Consider the following 21,829-nt stretch of genomic DNA (forward strand, 5'->3'; position numbering starts at 1 on the left):
GTGGTCTTTTTACTTTATATTCAATAAACTTAGTTCATTCAAGAGTTCTCCCTAAAAAAAGAAGAAAAAAAAAAAAATCATGTCAAAGGTGCAGTTTCCATGGAAAATGAAAATGGGTATAGATCCCCAAAAAAAATGTATGAATCAGTGGTAGACATAAAAATTTCCTAAACGTCTTGGAACTAGGACTTTATTTTATTTTGTTTAATTACTATAGTTATATGTTGCAGCAAATTGGTCTTTTTACAAAAGAGTTCATACAAAACTTCGGTGGTGTAAAAGGGCAGTTGTCTGTATGTGAATGGTGGAAAATGTGTAAACTACTTTTGTGGTCTTGTCGCGAGCGGTGTGGCATGGGGGTCCATTCGCTATATACGCATGTACGTGCGTACTTATGTATATATGTATGTACATGTGTGTTTTTTTTTTTTTTTCTTAGCTAGCTATTATTTCTTTTCCTAGCTAGCTATTATTTCTTTTTCTAGCTAGCTATTTTTTTTTTTTTTTTTACCTTAACATGTCATAAAACAAAATATTCTTGATCAAGAAGCTGTCTGTTTTTTTGTACAGATTGAGTAAAACCGATTGTGTGAAAATATCGGGTTTCAAATGGATGTGTACGTTAAGAGCCAAATGGGGGAAAATATAAGTGTTTACAATGTTGCATATTTCTCTTGTGAATAGAAACAGCTTATTGTTAAGGGGACGAAAGAGGTGTATACTTCCATCATTCGATATGGAGAGAGCAGAATTTGATTTTTGATTTTTATGCAGAACATTTATAAATTTAATTATTCTTGTGCCAAAATTGAAATAATTGAAAATGTACATGTTGTCAATATCTTGATAATTTTTATAAGAAAATACAAAGAAATTGTTGTATACATCCATAGCAATAATAGATATGTAGGAGTCGAAAATGATATAGTGACAGCATAAAATATTTAAATTGCTACTAAAGAAATTTTTTGATATGGGTATTATGCTTCGACTATCATATTGCTGTTCATAATTATACATATTGATAAAAATTCCTTTATACAAATCAGCAATGATGATTAAATTTCTTACTATCTTAATGTCACTAATGTAAAAGTTATTATCAATAAATGCTCCTTTTGTGAAATCGTTATCATTTACTTCATGAATAAATAACTTCGAATTAATACAATGCAAGATATTGCAATGTGCATTAAAGTTAAAGTTTTTACATTTCGTTGCGTTCATCCTGTTAATAGCACCAATTCTGCTGCTTCGATTATTGTATTCTTCTTCTTCTTCCCCTGTAAACATTTCTGCTTGTTCTTTTCTCCTACTGTTCTTGTTGTAATTTTTGCCATATCCACCACCACTACAAACACCACTGTGCAAAATCATGTTATGAATATGGCTTCCCAAACCTCCATTCGGGGAACTATCATTGTATACATAGAAAGGATGAATTTGCGTGATCGAACTATTGTATGTTTTTTTCATGTACAGTACTAGTTTACCATTCTTTTTATCTTTCCTAGATGAATTTTCATTAATCACATCTGCATCGGGATTTTGAATTTCCTCATCCAATTTAGATTTTTCATTTGAGTCCTTGGTTGGCTCTTTCTCAACGCGCTGCTCCTGCTTCTGCTGCTGCTCCTCCTCTGTGTCATAGAAATTTCCATTACTTATGACATCCATCCCTAACCTCATGAATAGGTTTTCCAAATCGAATATGTATATATTTCCCTGTGTTTCAACCCTTTCGTTAATATTCAAACTAGTACTTATGTAAATATATTCCTTTCCATGTAGAAATCCAAAATTAATGCAGTGTACTTCTTCACTATGCTCAAATGTATAATAACCATATACATATTTGCTACACTCATGAAATAGGATTAGTTTGTAATATTTTGCATATGTTTTAATAGAAGAAATAAGTGTGTTATTTTTTCTTAACTTTGCTTCATACTTTCTTGCTGTGGTATCATCTGCATTATCATTTATATCTATGAATCCCTTTAATTTGTGTGTGTATTGATTATTAATACTGTCTTGTAGGTACACATTTGGAAAACATTGCACATCTTCCTCATTTGCATACATGATATTATTTTTCAACTCATCTTTTTGTAAATTTATTCTTTTTTTCAATAATTTTTTTAAGCAATAATATTCATCATACTTTATTCGAACAATTGCGCAAATTATTTTTCCGTAGTTAATTTTGTGGATCAATTTTTCTCTTTCTTCGCTTTCGTTCGTGCAATTTGCTGTTTCATTTGTGCCTTTTATAGATCCTCCAAATCCATTTGCAGAATTTCTTTCTTCATGTAGTGGTTCCTCCCTCTTTCCTGTTGGTTTGGTGTGGAGTGATTCATCTGCTGAGTACGCATCACTTGGGTTGATAACATTTGTTGGTTTTTTTTTTTTTTTTTTTTCTTTTCCCTTCTGAGTTCTGTTAGATCTCTTGTTCTTGTTCTTCTTCAACAAGTACTGAAATTGTGAAACTCCAATTTTGCATAAATACGGATATGATAAAAACTGTTCAGAAATAAAATCATCATTAAAGGATAATTTTATGGGTTTACATTTCTTTTTTAAAAATAGCATATTGTCTTGAGCGTGAAGCAAATATGCATTACTGTAGTGGCAATTTACCTCAAGAGGGGACGAGTGGAGGAGGGATGAATCACCTAAGATGTTAGAGATATCTCGATTTAATTCTGATTCATGTGCACAATTGTCCACTTTGCTTGAATACATTATCACCTTTTCTTCATCCTTTATACTTATTATACTCATGTTGTTTGAGTAAAAACTTAAAAATGCGTTCATGCCTATTTTTATTATATTCTTAACTTGATTTTTGCCATAATTTTTGAGTTTACTTTTATTTGGAATTTTATTTGAAATTTCGTCGGAGGGAGAAATTATACAACCGCTTGACGGATTGTTACCCGTTAAGACGTCATTATCATCTGTCTTGTTTATATGATTCTCTGTGAAACTGTGCAGAAATAAGTTCCCCTTATAGTTCGACAACAACAAAGGAGGAAATGTTACATCATATGCACAAACTTTTTCGTAAAGCAGTTTTGCCTGATCATCTACCTCATGATTTACATCCAATTTGTTTACATCAATATATGGATATACTACTATACATTTGGAAAACTGTTTTTTTTTTTTTTTTTTTTTTTTTCTTTTCTCCTCCATCTTCACGGGTTTTGCTTCACTTCTACCATACGGTTCGCACACAGGAACATAGAATCCATTATTCAACTCATCTTTGTGACGCGATGAAATTTTCACTATTTTTACCTCTTCACAATCGGATCTTTTCAAAAAATGAGTATTACTTATTAAAGGTTTTGTGTATTTGTGTATTACAATTTTAAATTTTAAATTGTTCAAATTTGACACTTGACCAAACGTTTTGTATATTAGTATTGGTCTTCCTGTTAAAAAAATTATTAACATGTAATTCGGACCCAGCTTGAAGAAGAGCACGTTTATTATTTCTTCCTCTTTGTATAAGTTCAGGAAATTTTCTCCATCTATTCGGTTTGGTGCTTTCCTTTCGCCTCTTCCTGTCATGCCAGAGATGCCAGTTGCATCCGTCTCATTCAGCACATCTATCTGAAGCATCCCATTTTGGGTTCCATTTTGGGTTTCATTTTTGGCTCCATTTTCCGAAGGCGTCCTCCTCGGTTTCACATTGTAAACATACTTAGGAACTGTCAAGAGGTAGTTACTACCAAAGATTAACCGCTCCTTCTCCAGATGAAAAATATGGAATGTGTTGTCTGAGTCATGTAGAAATGTCAGAAAGCTTTTATGTCCTTTTTTAAGAGTGGAAATACATCGAACATGTTTCAAGTGTGTGTAGAGGGTAATCAAATTGTCCATATCGATACTATTACGTGTTTTTAAAAATTCACAAAACATATCTGTTGTTTTTATTTGAAACAAGATAAGCAATTCTTCCTTTTTATAATTCTCAATTTCGATTTCTGAAATGTCATTATGCCCATTGCTTCCAATTGTGATTTTTTTTTTTTTTTTTTTTAACGCTCTTTCCTGAATATGTTTTGCAAAATTGAGAATGTCTATGTTCACCTCGTCATTGTTGCATGCCAAAGTGTGTAATGTACACATGTTAAATAATTGTGTCAAATTGTTTACACATTTCAAGAGATTTACAACCACAGAATTGTTCAAGGAATAGACAGAACATGTGCAATTTTCATGTTGAAGAATTAAAAACCCTTTTACCATCGTGCTAGCTATCACTTTGTGATGCACATGTATTTTCTTAAACAATATGTACGTGTTCATGTGGAAAGATATGTTTATTTCATGTTCGCAGACCTGTATTAGTAAATTTTTATAATTTATCATGGATATACAACTTCCTTCTAAATTTAAGGATGTTTTATTTATTTCTTCTTTTGTTTTTTCAAAGAGGAAAAATTCCATATATTTCTTTTTTAACAAAAATTCTGCGTTTCTCATTTGAGAAATAATTCTCTTATTCAATTTTTTCTTTCTATCATCATGACAATCTTCATGGCAATTGTTCTCCTCATCCGGTTTATCAGCAATCACACCAAATGGATTATTTACCTGGTTGCATATCATCGTAATGTATCTTCTTACGTCTCTACTATTAAAGTGGATAAAATGAAAGTTTTTAAAAAAGGCACGAAACATACTCACTCTCGCGACCCCTCCCACAGGGAATAACATCTCTCCGTTAGACGCCTCAACCAGGTTATTCCCTCTTATTCTGTGTATGAGTTTGTAGAGACTATGAAAAGGAACACCACCTTTGCTTCGATTGATCTCGCCACTCAGCCGTTTAGAACCCGTTGTTGCTCCGTCCACATCTGCCCCGTCCACACCATCAGCATTACAACCTTCCCATCGTTTCCCAATCTGCTGAAAAAATTCGTACAGTGTGGAGATACCATTCCTATGCGTAGAATCAAACTCATTAGTTGACATCTCTCCCTCCCTTTTTTTTTTCAAAAAAGAAAGATCCTTTATGCACAACAAAATGCTTCTCCTGCGTCGCACACCTCGATCTGCTTCCATCTTGGTAAATGAATCATCACAGTGCGTGTTCATGTGTGAGAGACCTTTTTCAAAATATGATTCTTTTATATTTTTCTCTTCTAAGTTAATCATAATATACTGAAAAAAGGGGATATTTCCCTTCCTTTGTGTAGCACATACATTTTTAATACAATATGCTGAAAAAGATACATTCAATGAAATAGTGATGGGAACCTCGAAAAAAATTTTCTGTATACTGCTGTGTTGTTTACATCCAAAGAGTGCTACGTATGTACTGTTAGTTACTAAATTTGGTTCTTCATTTAAAGCGCAAATATCAGTTAACATCCCTTTAACTTGAATTTTTTCAACTCGGATTATTTTGGTATCCTCCTTCTTACGTCTTGTGATACTATTTCCAATTTTATTTTTTCTCTTTCCTCTTTTCTTCAAAATAAAAAGTGGAGGTGCGTATTCTATGATCCCTTGTGCATTTATCGTGGAAAAATTATTTTCTAAAATTTTTATCCTCTTTTTATATTTCTTAAACAGAAAATCATATTTGCTGTGATTCAGCTCCTTCGTGTGTTCATTGATGTTTACATTTCTGTTTAGATAGTTCATCAATTCGAACAAGAAGTTGTCCTTCTTGCGCGTGCCCTTTTCGTGTTTCCCCTTGTTGGTGGGTTCTACATTGCTAGCGGGTTCTACACTGCTAGCGGGTTCTACATTGCTAGCGGCTTCTACACTGCTGGCGGCTTCTACACTGCTGGCGGCTTCTACACTGCTGGCGGCTTCTACACTGCTGGCGGCTTCTACACGGCTGGAGGCTTCTACACAATTTGCATGCTTTCCATTCTGCTCTTGGTTCACATACGCAGAGGGGTACTCTCGCCCGTGAGATATGCACTTCCCCTTCTTCACAGAATGCTCAATCGGTGTGGCTTTTCTCTTTCTCCCAGAAGATTGATTCAATAGTTCTCTTCCATCGACCGTTTCTTTATTTAGAGAGTTGTTATTTTTTTTGGAAGTGATACTTCCCTCTTGGTCTTCATCTTGCAAGGGACAAGATTTGTTGATTTTCCTAAATGTTTTCTTTAATAAATCAATCTGAGCTACGCCAGAAATACCATTATAACAACAGAGAAAATAAAATTCTCCACAAAAGGAATAGATAGAAACCTTGGACAAAGTATACCTGAATGAGTATATTTTTTTCCATTTTATTAATTTCAGAAAATCGTTGTGATATTTTGAAATGTTTCCTTCCAATATACATTTTTTTGTAATTATAAAAATTTTTCCCTTCTTATAGAACATGCTACTACTACTGAGTTTAAAATTAATGTTAATGTATGTGTAATCATAAAAAAGTGTATCGTTTTTTAAAAGATGGAACACGGCATTTCCATAACAAGATTTTTTAAAAAAATATATGATTTTTTTATTGCTGTTCATATTTAATACAAATACATAATCATGACAAAGACACACGAGTAATTCCTGCACTCGATGTATGTCTAGTATGTCATTTGCCAAGTTTTTTATCAATTTTTCCACATCAAGTTTGTCTTCTTCTTTCCTCAGGATCAGCACTTTCAGTTTAAGTTCCTCCAGCTTCGTGTGTCCTATGTTGATCTACGGGTCGTGGGAAGGAGACACATGCACGCACGGGTGTCAGTAATGGTGGTACGCACGTGTGTAAGCACAGATGTGAAGATGTATACATAAATACCAACTGCAGCTTCAGTCGCTGCTCTCGTGGCCACTCAAGCTGCCACTCTCGTTGATATCCTCACCGCATCATTTTGAATCAAGAGGTGGAGGGCCTCCCGGTGGAAAAATATCTTCTTTATAAAAATAAAGCGTTTGTAATGTTCTGCCAAACTGAATTTGATGACATTTATTAGACGCAAGTCTTTCCCAAAATAAGACGTGGAAATTTCTCCCCCACAAGACGGGTTAATAATTTTGTTGTGTCTCCTCCTGGTTGTGTAAACAAAAGTATAAATCGTTTTAAAATCATAAGAAAAGGAAAAAAGAAATTCACAAAAGTTGCAGTTTCTCTTTTTCCACTTGATTTGCATATTTTGGAAGTTTAATGAGATATGGCTATCATCTAGAGATTTATGCTGCATGTCCAATTGATGAGGAGGGTTTATGAGAATGTTTTCCTCTAGAATGGTATGATCATGCAAAAATGATTCTTCCAAATTAGTACTTTTATAAATATGATCATAAATATTCGTAAGTATTGGGGGTCCCAAATCGTTCTTTTTCTCTTCTCCTTTTTTGGTATTGCCGCTGGATTTACAAACGGGAGCCCATTTTTTCCATTCTGATTTTGTTTTTCGAATTTTCTGATTAGTATCACCATTATAGTCCTTCTTCAGTCTAGTCATTAACTTTGGAAGAATGTTGTAAATACATTTTTTGAAACGTATACCTCTTCTATTCGTGATGGTTGTCGATATGATTTTTTTTTTTTTTTTTTTCTGTATATGTATTTTCCACCTCCTTATGTCATTTTTTACACCCTCATATGTGTGTACATATCTAATCGCGAATGGTAAAGAGTAAAAGAGGGATTGGAATTTAATTTCTTTCACAAAACTGTGTTTTAAAACAGCAACGAGAGTATTCAAACGTGTGTTAAATTTGTAAATTACAAAATGGAGATTCTTATAAATCAGCAAAATGCCACTAATACATTCCTTTTTTCGATTTAAAAATACATTTTTCAAAATAATGAGTTTTATTACTGGTGCATTTAATTTTGTTTCATAAAGGAGAGAACTTTTTCTTTTTTTTTTTTTATACATGTAAATGTATAAATTTTTATTTTTTATTATGACAAATTCGAAACTCTTTTCATTAAGCAGATTTACGCATTCACAATGGTCTACTTCACTGGGCCTCCTCAGCTGACACACATCAAGATCAATCATGATGGTTCTTACAAAAATGTTGTATTCTTGACACGTCACGATAAGTTATTCTAATGCTAGGAAAGTTATTTCTTCTTCTCTTTTGAAAACTGTCATTTGGTATTCACATGTGTGTGCATGCGTGTTTCATGTATGGATCGTGTATTCCTTCAACCTGGTTCTACTTTTTCGTGTACAATTATTGGTATGTGACGTTACATATATACATATGTATTAACGGAAGGGTTGTGTTCGTCGTTATTTTTACTTTATTTTATTTTTACTTTATTTTATTTTTACTTTATTTCTACTTTATTTTATTTTTACTTTATTTTATTTTTACTTTATTTCTACTTTATTTTATTTTTACTTTATTTTATTTTTACATTATTTTATTTTTACTTTATTTTTATTTTATTTTATTTTTTTTTCCTCCCTTTGATATCTATAACCCCTCCACACTTTTTGCAGTGCTTTTTTTTGGGGTGGCGTGTTGCAAATTTTCGAATGATTTTCCTTTGTGCAGTACCTGAGATATCACGTAACGGTGAGGGTAATGGGGATCGATTAAACAGATGCAGCATGTGAGTAGAGCTACTAGTGTTACATTTGTCGAATGGTCTTTCTCTTCTATGGGGTTTATTTTCAGCTAGGGTGGAAATCCTCTTTATTTCGCCCTACCACGTATGGTTCTACTACTTTTGGTTCTACTACTTTGGGTTCTACTACTTTGGGTTCTTCTACTTTTGGTTCTACTACTTTTGGTTCTACTACTTTGGGTTCTACTACTTTGGGTTCTACTACTTTGGGTTCTTCTACTTTTGGTTCTACTACTTTTGGTTCTACTACTTTGGGTTCTACTATTTTTAGCTCTATTAATTCTAGCTCCATTTATTTATGTGCTTCTCCCCAGCGCGTCCACAAGTGGATCCCTCTTTTTCCCAGACAATCGCTCCTTAGTGGTGCCTTTAGGAAGTAAGAAAAGCGAAAAGGAGGAGAAAAAAAAAAAAAAAAAAAAAAAAAAAAAAAAATTCATATGGAGAGAGAAGATATATATATTCCTCTTTTACACACAATTAGTGTAAACGAAATGAATGATGAAGAAAAATGGCCTAGAGAATAAGGGAAGTCACTAAGGTGTCACCATAATGTGTCATCAAGTTGGTTTATTTTGCTTTATTTTGCTTTGCTTTATTTTGCTTTGCTTTATTTTGCTTTATTTTGCTTTGCTTTATTTTGCTTTGCTTTATTTTGCTTTACTCTATTTCGTTTCATTCTGTTTATTTTGCTTTATTATGGCTTTACTTTATTTCGTGTTATTTTACTTTGTTTCGTTTTATTTTTGCTCCATTTTGTTTCACTTAACTTTGTTTTATTTTTTCCTCCCTTGGTAATGCAAGAATGTTGGCATGTATTACCACCCCCGGACCGCACCTGCCCGCTGAAGTAAACCTTTTTGGTGCGCGTAAAAAACCTACACCTGATTATGCTCATTGAATTGGAAGAAAAAAAAAAAAAAAATACATTTTGTTATTTCCATCCTTTTAGAAGTTACTCCGTTTATTTTATTCCCATCCTTTTAGAAGTATTCCATTTTTATTTCCATCCTTTTAGAAGTTACTCCGTTTATTTTATTCCCATCCTTTTAGAAGTATTCCATTTTTATTTCCATCCTTTTAGAAGTTACTCCGTTTATTTTATTTTATTTTTTTGACGTTTTTCCAATATTATGTATACTGTGAGAATTCACTACCCACACCAGCGGGGTACCACCTTGGGTAGTGTAAAATGTGTTAATCTCACAACATATCAAATTGTTAAAAAAAATCCAACAATTATTTATCACTTTTAGTTTTTGAAAAAGAAGAAGAAGCACACATGTCCCACTTTTTCTCCTTTTCCATATTTATACTTTTTTTTTTTTTTTTTTTTTTTACTTTTTACTTGAGAAAAATTTACGAAATGTTGAGAAATATACCTCAGCATACGAAAAAAAAAACAAGTACACAACGAATTTTTTTTTTTTTTTTCTTCTTCTTCTTCTTCTTCTTCTTCCCACCTATGTATTTGTTTTTATTTTCCTCAATTGCGTAATTTCCCCTTCTCGGTAAATTACCACTACAAAAATTGACACGCTGATATTCTCCCACATCCCCTTTTTTGTTATATATATATGTCAAAAAAAAAAAAAAAAAAAAAAAAAATGTGTGGGAAAAGAATAACCTCTCTTAGACACATGTTTTGATAATCCATCATAGTAACAGAGAAAAATTTTCCGCTTTTCCTATTTACTGACATGCCTCTCTATTTTTTTTTTTTTTTTTTTTTTTTTCCATATGAAGGTTTTCTCTATCCCCTCTTATGCATTCATATGCATGTATATACATGAAACAATGTGCTTCGTTCTGTTGAATCATCCATATTGAAACAAGTCTTGCAAAGTGAACATACACATTTCTTTCGTTCGCGTATGTTAAAAAGGAAAAGGAAGATAAGGAAAAAAAGACGAAAAAAAAAGAAGAAAAAAAAGAAGAAAAAAAAAGAAGAAAAAAAAAAGACGAAAAAAAAGAAGAAAAAAATAGACGAAAAAAAAAGAAGAAAAAAATAGACGAAAAAAAAGAAAAAAAAATAGACGAAAAAAAAAGAAGAAAAAAATAGACGAAAAAAAAGAAGAAAAAAATAGACGAAAAAAAAAGAAGAAAAAAATAGACGAAAAAAAAGAAGAAAAAAAAAGAAGAAAAAAAAAGAAGAAAAAAAGGTGTAATATAATGCTGCCAATTTTTCACTCAACAGTTGCTACGAGTGACACGTGCACACAGACATGCATATGTATAAATTCGTGCATTTAAAAAGTTATGCATTCACAAGTTATGCCTCACAAGTTACACATCACAAGTTACTCATTTAGAAATGTCTGCATGTGCGTAAGCATACACAACCGTGTCATAAATCGAAAGCTTCTCACCTTCTGTCTGTTCTGTCTATTTTTTTTTTTTTTTTTTTTTCCTTCCACCCTGTCTATTTCTCTTTGTTGATCCCAAAATGACAACGAATCAAAGCGCATCCATCTTCAGTAGTGATCTACAAACATTCATTGTTACCAAATATGATCCATTATTGACAATTGTGAAAGAACTAAATGATAAATTGCAAAACTCCGAAAAAGGTATGTGTGAGATAAATGAAAATCGGAGGTTCCCACGCAGAGTTGGATCTCTCGTCACGTAAGCGTTTGCATATGAAGCTTGTATATGAAGCTTGCAGATCCCCATTTGCAATCCCCATTTGGACACACCTCTTACACCCACCATATCCGTACAGACAAATACCGCCTCGAGAAAAGACTCATGAAACTGGAAAAGCAAGTAGTGATTCTTCTGGAAAAGCTGGAAGTGACAGATATAGAAATCGAGCGAGATGTGAAAGAAAACAAAATAGAAACAAAAAAAAGTCAACAAATTGAAAATGAAGAAAATTTATTAGCCCCGTGGTTATTTTCATGTCAATTAGGAACTCCACTATCTTCTTTACAAATACTACTAGAATTTTCTCAGAAAAATACGATAGAATTAAATGTGAAACTATGGAAAAGAGAAGAAGATATGTGGATAAACTTTTTAGAAATTATTTCATCATCCTATAAAAATTTCCTACCCGATTCCTTAAATTTAATTGATTTAAGAAAAGCCACGAGAAAATGTTTGTTAACCATATGCACAAATGAAGTCTTAGTAGTTTTGCGAAATGTGCCGGGGAAATCCCAAGCTATCTACAACACAGCTACAATGACTTTAGTTGCCATTTTTGCTTCAGCCGTTTATGAAGCATGGAAAAGGATTGAACTCACCGACCCTGTGTCTTTAGGGAGAGTTGTCCTTGTTTTGGATGGTGAGCTGTCTGACCAAGGGGGAAGGGAAAAAACAAAAAAAAAAGGAACAAAAAAAAGAAGGGAAAAAAAAAGAAGGGAAAAAAAAAGAAGGGAAAAAAAAATAAGGGCAAAAAAAAGAAGGGCAAAAAAAAGAAGGGAAAAAAAAATAAGGGAAAAAAAAATAAGGGAAAAAAAAATAAGGGCAAAAAAAAAAAAAAAATAGCAAAAAAAAGAAGGGAAAGAAAAAAAAATAACGTTATTTTGGCTTATTCTGCCTTTCCCTTTTCCACCTTGCCATTTTCCACTTTCCCCTCCTTGCCGTGTAATAACTGCATATCAAAAGGACTCGTTTCTGCTCGCGTCTTTTCTTTCCACGCTACTATTTTATTTTGTAAACATGAGAAATACTTTGCAATTCCCCTTTTCTCAGGAGAAGATGTCGGGTCCAGATTAAGGGCTGGAAATAAGAAACTCAAAATCGAACCTCTGAATTAGATTCCACCTTCATTCCCTTTTTTCAAAATATAAATTACGACTTTTCCTACGCATTTCTTTTCTGTGAATGTACTAACAAAACGGATCCTACCCATCATCCACAGATGCATATATATGTATATATGCCTGTGTGAATAGCAGTTCTATTGCGTGCGATTAATTTTATATTATGTTTTCTCCATTTCGATGTTTATACCCAGTACCTTTTCGGTCTTTAATTTTGTAACCGGTAATTTGTTTGATGGTTTAAGATTTACACAAACCCTTTTTGTTTTTAGCTTTTTTTTTAGTTTTTTTTTTTTAGTTTTTTTTGTTTTAACTTTGTTGTTTTAACTTTTTTGTTTCAACTTTTTTGTTTCAACTTTTTTGCTTCAACTTTTTTGTTTCAACTTTTTTGCTTCAACTTTTTTGTTTCAACTTTTTTGCTTCAACTTTTTTGTTTCAACTTTTTTGCTTCAACTTTTTTGTTTCAACTTTTTTGTAAATCGTTTTCAAAAAAATATGACCTGTTCATAAAGTTTGTTTGCAAAATAACGCATGCATGCACTTTTGCGTAATCGTGTACACACGCATAGATACGCGTAGACAACTGCACGCGCACTCACATAATGAAGAGCTGAAAGTTGGAGATTCCCCAGGATATGCTTTTTGGATCATCGATCTGAATGCTGGTGCCAAACTGCACAAGCAATGCACTGGAGTTGTGTGGTATAACAACATCAATGAGTGACGTGAATTTAGACTCTCCAGTTGTATTTCCACAAATATTTATGGAATTTTCTTGACTTATCTGTGCATGTGTATCTGTCCAAACATAAAAAAGTTCCTCTTGATGATCCCTCCCGACTTTCAAATATGCAGTATGATAATTCCAATCGTCAATAAAATGAAAATTTGCTTTAATTCTTATTTGTGTATGACTTGGTATATTTTCAAACGTTTTTTGAATTTTGCCTTTTGACAATTTCCCATATCCACCTAATAAATTTATGCCTCCACACACTGATGTGAAGTTATCAAAATTATCACCTAACCATCCCTTGGTATTTGAATTACTGCTAAAATTTTCATGCACAATCATTTGAAATTGATTTACATTTCGAATTTTAAGAATACCATCTATATTTAATGATTTCACAGACAAATCTTGATTTAAAAAATTTAAGTTCTCATGTTCATCTATACTTATTATTGGTTTATTTTTCTTGCTTATAAGAAATGTCCCCTGAGAATTTATTCCAATCTTGTAATCTCCTTCTTTATTCATGAATACAATTCCGTTATCCATGTTCTCTTTGGATGATATTTTTAGATTCGACACCGTTAGACTTCCCTTCACAGATATGTCATTTTCGATTCCTACGCAATTTCCACGCAGGAGTAGCATCACCAGCAGCAGTAAGAGAAATGCCCTACACATGCGTGTCGGACGTGTAACCATTATCAGCATAATCACCACCTCAATGGGACCTTGGAGTAACGATCACGAATTAGACAAAGAGGAGGAACTACTGCCAGACAGAACAATCGAATCACGCAGCTGGAGTATGCAAGATGTGGGAAAGGGTGGTGGTTAATGAAACATGCACAAATGCACAGACTACAAAAAAAAAAAAAAAAAAAAAAAAAAAAAAAAAAAAAAAAAAAAAAAAAAAAAAAAAAAAAAAAAAAAAAAAAAAAAAAAGCCAAAAAAAAGGAAAAAAAAAATAAAAAAAAAAAAAAAAAGAAAAACACTCGGGGCCAAAAAAAAAAAAAAAAAAAAAATCATAACATCAAAAGAAAAAATATAAATGAAAAAAAAAAAAAAAAAAAAAAAAAAAAAAAAAAAAAAGCGCACATAAAACGGTAGAAAAATGTGCAGAAAAATTAAGAAATAAAAACACTCTGGGTATACAGAGAACACCTGAATAAATCATGACATCAGAAGTGGAAATTGTCTGCAAAAAAGAAAAAAAAAAAAAAAATCCAACGTTATTATTCTCCTCCCCTTCTCTCATCCAATATATGGATAAAATGTTTCAGCTGGAGCAGTGTACATACACACAACATACCCCAATCAAAAGGTTAACTATACTTCCTTCCACATCAGTCTTTTTTTTTTTTTTTTTTTTTTTTTCCTTCTTCGAGTAAGTACAAATGAAAAATTACCATCTGTGCATCCACCACTTCAGTTTATTTTCACATTTTCAAAAAATAAACTAACATTGTAATAGCATGAACACTCTGTACATTGCATATATATTTTTCAAACAATCTTGGGGGTGGGGTGGGTAGAGGGAACTTCAAACATGAAACTCATAATGTTATGATATTTTAACTGCTCCTATATTCATTATGCTCAAATTTGTAAAAGTTACAAATATTGTATGAACAATTAATAAAAAAAAAAAAAAAAAAAATAGACTTTTTTTTCTGGAATAGCCAAATAGCTATATAAACTAGCTAAAATCCGTTCGTGTAAAATTCGCACACCAGTGAAAAGCAGAAATAACAACCTTCCCAGTTCCTGCAAGGGATAACAATTCAGGGGAGATCACATTCGGCTATGACTCTATAATATAATGTTGACAAATCTGTGTCCATTTCAAGAAACTGTATTTTGTTGAGTATAACATTCTCGTTCTGCAATTTTGACAAATTTACGTCTGCATAGTAATCAGGGAAAATCAGTGGTTTTCTGTTAGCATATATTTTTCTAACATACGAATTTTTCATTATGGTCAAATGGGGTGTAATATGCTCCTCCTTATCTTTGCTTGTATTGATTATGCTCGATGTGACATTGGCTTTTTCAGTTAAACTGTTTGGAAGTATTTTCTTCTTTGCATCATCCTTTGCACTCCTACTGTTTGTAACGATTTGTATGCCCCTCCTGATAAAGGAATTTCTCAAGAGGGTAATAATGTTCATTATATAATTTTGGCTACTTTCTTTTAAACCCAGATATAAAACATCGTTCCGAAATGTTTCCAATTTATCAAAAGAAATGGGTTGATGAGTAATCTTCTTAATTTCGTGCATGGCATCATGAAAAGCCTCCTTGGAGGTTTCCAATTGAGATTTTTTTATATGTAAAATAAGGAGAGAAATGTGAAATTTGTTTTTTTCAATTGCACATTCTTTTAACATGTCATACTTGCCAATAACATGATTTTGTACTTGGACTAATTCCTCCACTACAGTTTTGTGACTTGACAATGGAATGCATATGAAATAATTTGCTCTGGCGTTTTTCATTTTATTATGTTCTCTTAACATGTGCTGTTTACTACTTTGTGTGAAGTTCCTAAAATAATTCCTATGAACGATGGTATTCTGTAAGGTTAAAAAATTAAAAATACCTTTTCTTATATTCATTTCTCGATTCTTTTATGTGTGGTAAAATGTATGCTCTCCACACCCCAAACACACACTTTATCATTTGTTAAAATAATGAGGAAATGCAAATTTTCTGCCTTGCCCCAATACATTTTTTGGCTTGACACATATGTTTGAGGTTGGGGTAAATGCTTGATAGAATAATCTACCTTTTTTTCTTTTCTTTTAAAAAATCTACCATGAGGAAAAGATATAATATGCCATTTTGTTCTATTGTAGAAAAGGACATTATATTATTTTATTTTTATTATTTTTTTTTTTTTTTTTCCCTTGTAGTGTCGAAAAGTGAAAAGGCTGAAAAATTTACCCCCCTCGTTTCTTTTATCATTTGTTGTGTTGTTGGTTTGCCTGCACGTTCAGGTGTTTTACTGTATTTTGCTTTACTTTATTTTGTTTCACTTTATTTTGCTTTACTTTATTTTGTTTCACTTTATTTTGCTTTACTTTATTTTGCTTTACTTTATTTTGCTTTACTTTATTTTGTTTCACTTTATTTTGCTTTACTTTATTTTGCTTTACTTTATTTTGTTTCACTTTATTTTGCTTTACTTTATTTTGCTTTGCTTTACTTTCTTTTCTTTCTTTTTTTTTTTTTTTTTTTTTGGCTGACTTACACTCCCACCAGTCTGTCTTTAAGCGCAAACAGAAGAATAGATATAACGCCTCAAATCATTATGCACAAGAGAAAAGCAAACAAACCCTAAGTATGTTGCATCCAGGGTGAAACATGTCCTGTTTTCACTGCCCATATGTGTGCAAACATTTTTAGAGAGCGTAGAAGAGCACATCCCCCGTGGTAGCGCTTTCCCCTCCCGTTCATTTATTTATTCATCATTCACATATTTTTTCACATTTATTCACTCCTTTTTGCATATTTGCTTACATCTTTGTTTGCGTATTTATTTTCATATTTACTTAATTATTACTATTTTTTTTTTTTTTTTCTACAAAGAGCAGGAAAGGTGAAGTCATAAAATGTGCCATCATATATATCTTATACCATGCGGTGATGTCACTTTTTTATCGAAAAAAAAAAAAAAAAAAAAAAAAGAAAAAGCCTTCTTAGCTTATAGCCACACATAGCAAAGGTGCATAAGCACTCACAATTTTGACATCACATTTGAAAAAGCCAGAATGGGATGGAAACATGAAAAAAAAATAAAAAAAAACACAGAAAGTGTACCATGTGTTTGTGTTACACCTTTGCTTGCCTCTTACACCGCATGTTTATACAATTAGAACGAAGCTGAATTAATAGCTACTCATGTTATAAAGGCATTTTATTTTTTTTCTTATTTTTTTCTTATTATTTTTTTTTTATTACTTTTTTTTTATTATTTTTTTTTATTATTTTTTTTTATTATTTTTTTTTATTATTTTTTTTTATATGGCCTGGCATACCCCGTTATGCCCCTTTTTGCATCGAAACATTATTGCCGTTCAGGTAAATAAGAGAAGCTACCGATATTTCAAAACCATTACAGGCAGCAAATTAAGCGTTACAAAGAAAAGCAAAAAATTAAGTTCCAAAACAGCAAAATGTATTAATTACCATTTTTTGAAGAAAAAAAAAGCTGAAGAACAAATACAGTTTAATGTCTTAAAAAGGAAGAAACTAAAAGAGACAACTTCTTCCCAGTTTCATTTTACATGTCATATTAAAAATGGAGAAGTTGTCTTTTCGAAAAATGGAAATGTTTGGTTACGCGAGGACTCTTCCACTGCAGCAAGGACAAATCTGCCAAGACTCTGGGATGAGTACATTCCCAAGAAGCAATTCGGATGCACACAGCTCCGGGGAGGAGAAGCTGTGGGTACACCTCTAGACAGAACAGTTGGAACATCTCCAGACGGATCAATTTGCACACCTCCAGATGGATCAATTTGCACACCTCCAGACGGATCAATTTGCACACCTCCAGCTGGAGAAACATTTCGGTTTTTCCCCCTCACGAGCATCAGGAAGGACAGAAAGGCAAAAGACTTAAAAAACATGAATATGCTGAATAGTGTTCTTGAGGTTGGAGAAAAGAGAGAAATATGTGACTTATACCTGACAACATGTTTAATAAATTTATATCATGATGACAATTATAATTACCAGATTTTAAAGATGATGAAAAATATCAAGTATACACAAAATTACATGAACATGCGTCAAATAAGTTTAATCATTTACAACTTATATAAATACACTTTCATTAGTCAAATAAAACAAATATATTGTAAGGATGAAATTTCGAATTATGAATGGTACTTAAAATTATTTTACATAATGGAAGATGATATTTTCATAATTCCTATTAACAAAGAGCAGAACACTTGGAAAAGTTATAACTTTGTAGACAGTGGGTTAATTAAAAATTTCCTCATATCATTATCTCCAAATATTAAAAAGCATATGCATTATGAAAATGACCTGAACACGTTAAGCAGGATAATTTTTGTGTACTCCTATTTTGCAGTGCATGATACAATGTTGCTTGAGATGCTGATTAGTAAAATTTTTAAATGCATGTACATGAAAAAAAATAAAAAAATAAAATATTTTTCCCTAATCGCCTTAGCTTTTGAAAAATTTAAATTGTACAGTGCTAAATTCATCTTTGCATATTCTTCCATTCTGACCAAAAAAATAATTAAATTAACAAGGCAAGGTGAAAAATTGCTCATGAATAGGAAAAAAAAGAAAAAAGCCAAATTAAAACATGTTAATCTGTTTGACATACACAAGAAACAGAAAAAAATATCCCTCATCCCTTTGAAAGATATTTTTGCATACATCTATATAATCAACAGAAACAATGTAAAGAATAACTATTTCATCATCAGGTTATTAAAGTATACCAACTTGTTTTTTTCCAAAAATGTGGAAGCACTTAAGGAACATAGGGAATCTGAATATCCAGGTCCTCATAATCTGCATGGACATAATGACACTGCAAAGGCAAATATCCCTTTAATTAAAAATATAAAAAGAGAAATATTTAATAGTCAGCACTCTTTACAAAAAAATAATTTGTTAATGAGTTCCTCACTGCGCAACATTCTTTACACAAACAGGAAGAAACACAAAAATAGACGTATTATTCTGGCAATGCACGCCTTGCACAAAATTAGTAAGTGTAGCTCTAGGAAAGATCTGCATATCAGTTACTTTGCAAATCGTATATGTCTTCACCATGAGGAGGAGAAAATTTTATCTTCAAAAAAGTGTCATGAACACAGAGAGGAGGTAGAGAAGAAAGAAAGGAAGAAAGAGGAAGAAAAAGAGGAAGAAAAAGAGGAAGAAAAAGAAGAGGAAAAAGAAGAGGAAGCAAAAGAGAAGTTCAACCGTGACGGGGTCATGTGTAATGATGCGCGTGTCCAAATAAAAATAAGAAACAGGAATTGTAACACACTTGGCTTACCTGACACTTCGAAGACACGTGAAGACTTAATAAAAAATGACAAACCTTCGAGAGAAGAAAACACAGACAATGGAGGTTGCAATAATTCCCCCCCGTTGCACTATGGGCCCGATTCCACCGTCTTCATTAACAATAAGCAGAACTTGACAAATTTTTACAAAATGGAAATTATCCCAATGGCAGTTTTTTTATATTATCTGACTTCATATGATTATATATTTTTTAAAAAAATGGACGAATTTAACAAATTAACAAAATTGTATATGGACATAGTCAGGTGTAGTAACATAAAAAATCTTCATTTTTTTTACACGTACAGAATTCTCAAAATTAACGGATACACAAATATATACAATAACTTTTTAACCAAAATTATATACTCTTCCACTCTTTATAAATGTAAGCGATACATTATCTTAACTAAGAGTGGTGTCTTACAAGAAACGTGTGCATTGAATGTATGTTCAAGCGTTATTCTCCTTTACATTTATATTTTAAAAAATAAAATAAAGGACTACAATTTGAATGACGCCTTAAATGATTTTTTAGTTCATTTCTTTTCTAATTACAATTCTGAACAAGTCAACTACAAATTTGTAATCCTATGTTTGAAATTGCTATGTATGTTAAAATGTCCCTACAACAAGACGCTGCAAGGTGATGATAACACAAGCCTCACATCACTTGGGAGACTAGGAATAAGCGGGGAGAAAACAAAAACAAACAATGAGAAAGTTGGATTATCCGAGAATATAAATTTCCCAATCGGAAAAGAAAAAAGCAGTATTGATAGAAAATTAAGAAATGCATCATCATCACCATATAATGATAAATTGCACTTTATAAACTTATCCATTTTAACAATTTTAAAAGGGATAAATTGGAAATATGTGGATAATTTATCACTACTGAAATGCTACAAATATATGAACAGGCTCGTGGGGGAAAAAAAAAATGGAAAATATTTTATGAACATGGTCAGGCAAAATTTAAAAGTGCAAAAAAAAATAATCCACACGGTAAAGGAAAAAATGTGCAACTTCAATTTAGAGGAATTGATGAAGCTCTATCTGTATAGCAGAAACAATTTTAAAAGAAGAACTCTCGTGTTGGAAAATTTTTTTACAAATTTGTTATTATCAAATAGGAATATTGTCCAAAGAGGTGATAACAACTTTTTCATTTTATTTTTCAAAACTGTATTAACACATGTTTACCTGAATGAGGTGGGGAATTTTTTTTTTTTTAAAAAATCGAATATCATTACGACAAAACTGATGACATTGTGTAAGAATTATATCTCTACACATATCGATAGCATGAGGAGGAAGCACATTTACTCCATAATTATGCAAACTCTTCTTTATTTATGCACACTTTTGCAAAAAAAAAAAAACAGAATTAATTATCATTCTATAAAGAGTAACCCCATTGTAGAAATCGTTGTAGACATTGCAAATACCACTTTGAAAAACTGGACATTCACCAATGATGAAAGGAGTTTACTCATTTATGTATGTTTACTTCGTTTCCACAATATTGCAAGGAAAAATAAAAAAATAAAAAACATTTTTTTTAACAAAAATGATGATAAATATTTTATAGAAAAATTTTCAAAAGTGTGTATAGAGAATGTTGAAAAAATATTCCTTTCCAAATTTAATCTATCCGCTATGACTTATACGAATCCATTGCTTCTTTTTCTTTTATTTAAACATAAAATAATTATACATTACAACACAAATAGGAAAGATGAACGAGTTGTGCAAAAGCTCTTCATCCGTGGAACTACACTTCATCGAGGAATGTTGAATGTAGCAATTGACACTCGATTCATTCGGTTCATTTTTTATACGATAACGAAAAATAACTTCATCCTAAGGAGCAAACTTTTGGACGATTTTGACAATTTATATGTGCATAAAATTACAATGAAGGAGCAGCTACCCCAGGATAATACTCACCAATCATTTACACAAAAAAGTACATATAATCTAAGTGCATGGATTGAACTCATGATGAACATGTCAACTAATGAAGATAACAATTTGTGTAAAAGTATCCTTTACAATTTTGTTGCACGTAGGAAATCAGTGGAAAACGCTGTAAAAATCGCAATAAGCATGAACCAACCCAGGGGCGTTTTCCTGGTAGGACATATATGAATGAGGGGAATGGATGACACATAACACACACCAGGGAAAGGTACACATGAATTCAGTGACATGGCATGCCCCTTCCCCATTTTAACCATTATGCGTGTCACTTACTTTTGTGTTATGGAATTGACTCGACTGTCCCACATCAAGCTTCATTCGTTCGCGCCATCCAATTGTGCGAAATTTTGAATGAGTTTAGTTCGCAATTTCGAATGAGTTTTATATGGCTTTTTTTTTTTTTTTTTTTTTTGTTTTTCTCTTCCTATGATTCATCGTGCATACACATATGCTTGTGCACACGCGTGAAGGTGATAATTAGGCAACTAAAAATGCATGATGAAAGAAAAAAACTTCCCCATTGAACTCCCAACAGTAACAACAGCGACAGCAACAGAAACGTCGGCAACGACAAGGGCACCTCTAAACGTATGCTTCTTACCATACTGAGGTGTAACAAGAAAGGACACCTGATTTCTGACGCTGGTAGGTGTTACATCTCTTAATTTTATGATAAAAAAATATATAGCGAAAAAAGTTCTTAAAATTATGAAC

General features: G+C 32.1%; 5 protein-coding genes across 5 annotated transcripts; 2 read left to right on the top strand and 3 right to left on the bottom strand.

Annotated features, from left to right (window-relative positions):
• Positions 1-9: 9 nt before the first annotated feature.
• On the bottom strand, positions 10-7,988 carry PGO_101820 (hypothetical protein, conserved; the record flags this gene model as incomplete). Its single annotated transcript, XM_028688212.1, has 4 exons — positions 10-51; positions 213-291; positions 512-6,678; positions 6,840-7,988. 4 exons carry the CDS (start codon positions 7,986-7,988, stop codon positions 10-12), a joined length of 7,437 nt encoding a protein of 2,478 aa, XP_028544013.1.
• Positions 7,989-11,009: 3,021 nt separating this feature from the next.
• PGO_101830 (hypothetical protein, conserved) lies at positions 11,010-12,330 on the top strand (the record flags this gene model as incomplete). The annotated part of the gene is made up of 3 exons (XM_028688213.1): positions 11,010-11,133; positions 11,289-11,855; positions 12,266-12,330. The coding sequence occupies 3 exons, from the start codon at positions 11,010-11,012 to the stop codon at positions 12,328-12,330; spliced, it is 756 nt and encodes a 251-aa protein (XP_028544014.1).
• A 601-nt stretch (positions 12,331-12,931) lies between these two features.
• PGO_101840 (hypothetical protein, conserved) lies at positions 12,932-13,750 on the bottom strand (the record flags this gene model as incomplete). The annotated part of the gene is made up of 1 exon (XM_028688214.1): positions 12,932-13,750. The coding sequence occupies one exon, from the start codon at positions 13,748-13,750 to the stop codon at positions 12,932-12,934; it is 819 nt and encodes a 272-aa protein (XP_028544015.1).
• Positions 13,751-14,853: 1,103 nt separating this feature from the next.
• On the bottom strand, positions 14,854-15,687 carry PGO_101850 (hypothetical protein, conserved; the record flags this gene model as incomplete). Its single annotated transcript, XM_028688215.1, has 1 exon — positions 14,854-15,687. One exon carries the CDS (start codon positions 15,685-15,687, stop codon positions 14,854-14,856), a length of 834 nt encoding a protein of 277 aa, XP_028544016.1.
• A 1,408-nt stretch (positions 15,688-17,095) lies between these two features.
• On the top strand, positions 17,096-21,283 carry PGO_101860 (hypothetical protein, conserved; the record flags this gene model as incomplete). Its single annotated transcript, XM_028688216.1, has 1 exon — positions 17,096-21,283. The coding sequence occupies one exon, from the start codon at positions 17,096-17,098 to the stop codon at positions 21,281-21,283; it is 4,188 nt and encodes a 1,395-aa protein (XP_028544017.1).
• Between the last annotated feature and the right edge of the window lie 546 nt (positions 21,284-21,829).

The sequence above is a fragment of the Plasmodium gonderi genome, assembly GCF_002157705.1.
Source record: "Plasmodium gonderi DNA, contig: Chr10, whole genome shotgun sequence".
In the NCBI taxonomy this organism is placed as follows: domain Eukaryota; phylum Apicomplexa; class Aconoidasida; order Haemosporida; family Plasmodiidae; genus Plasmodium; species Plasmodium gonderi.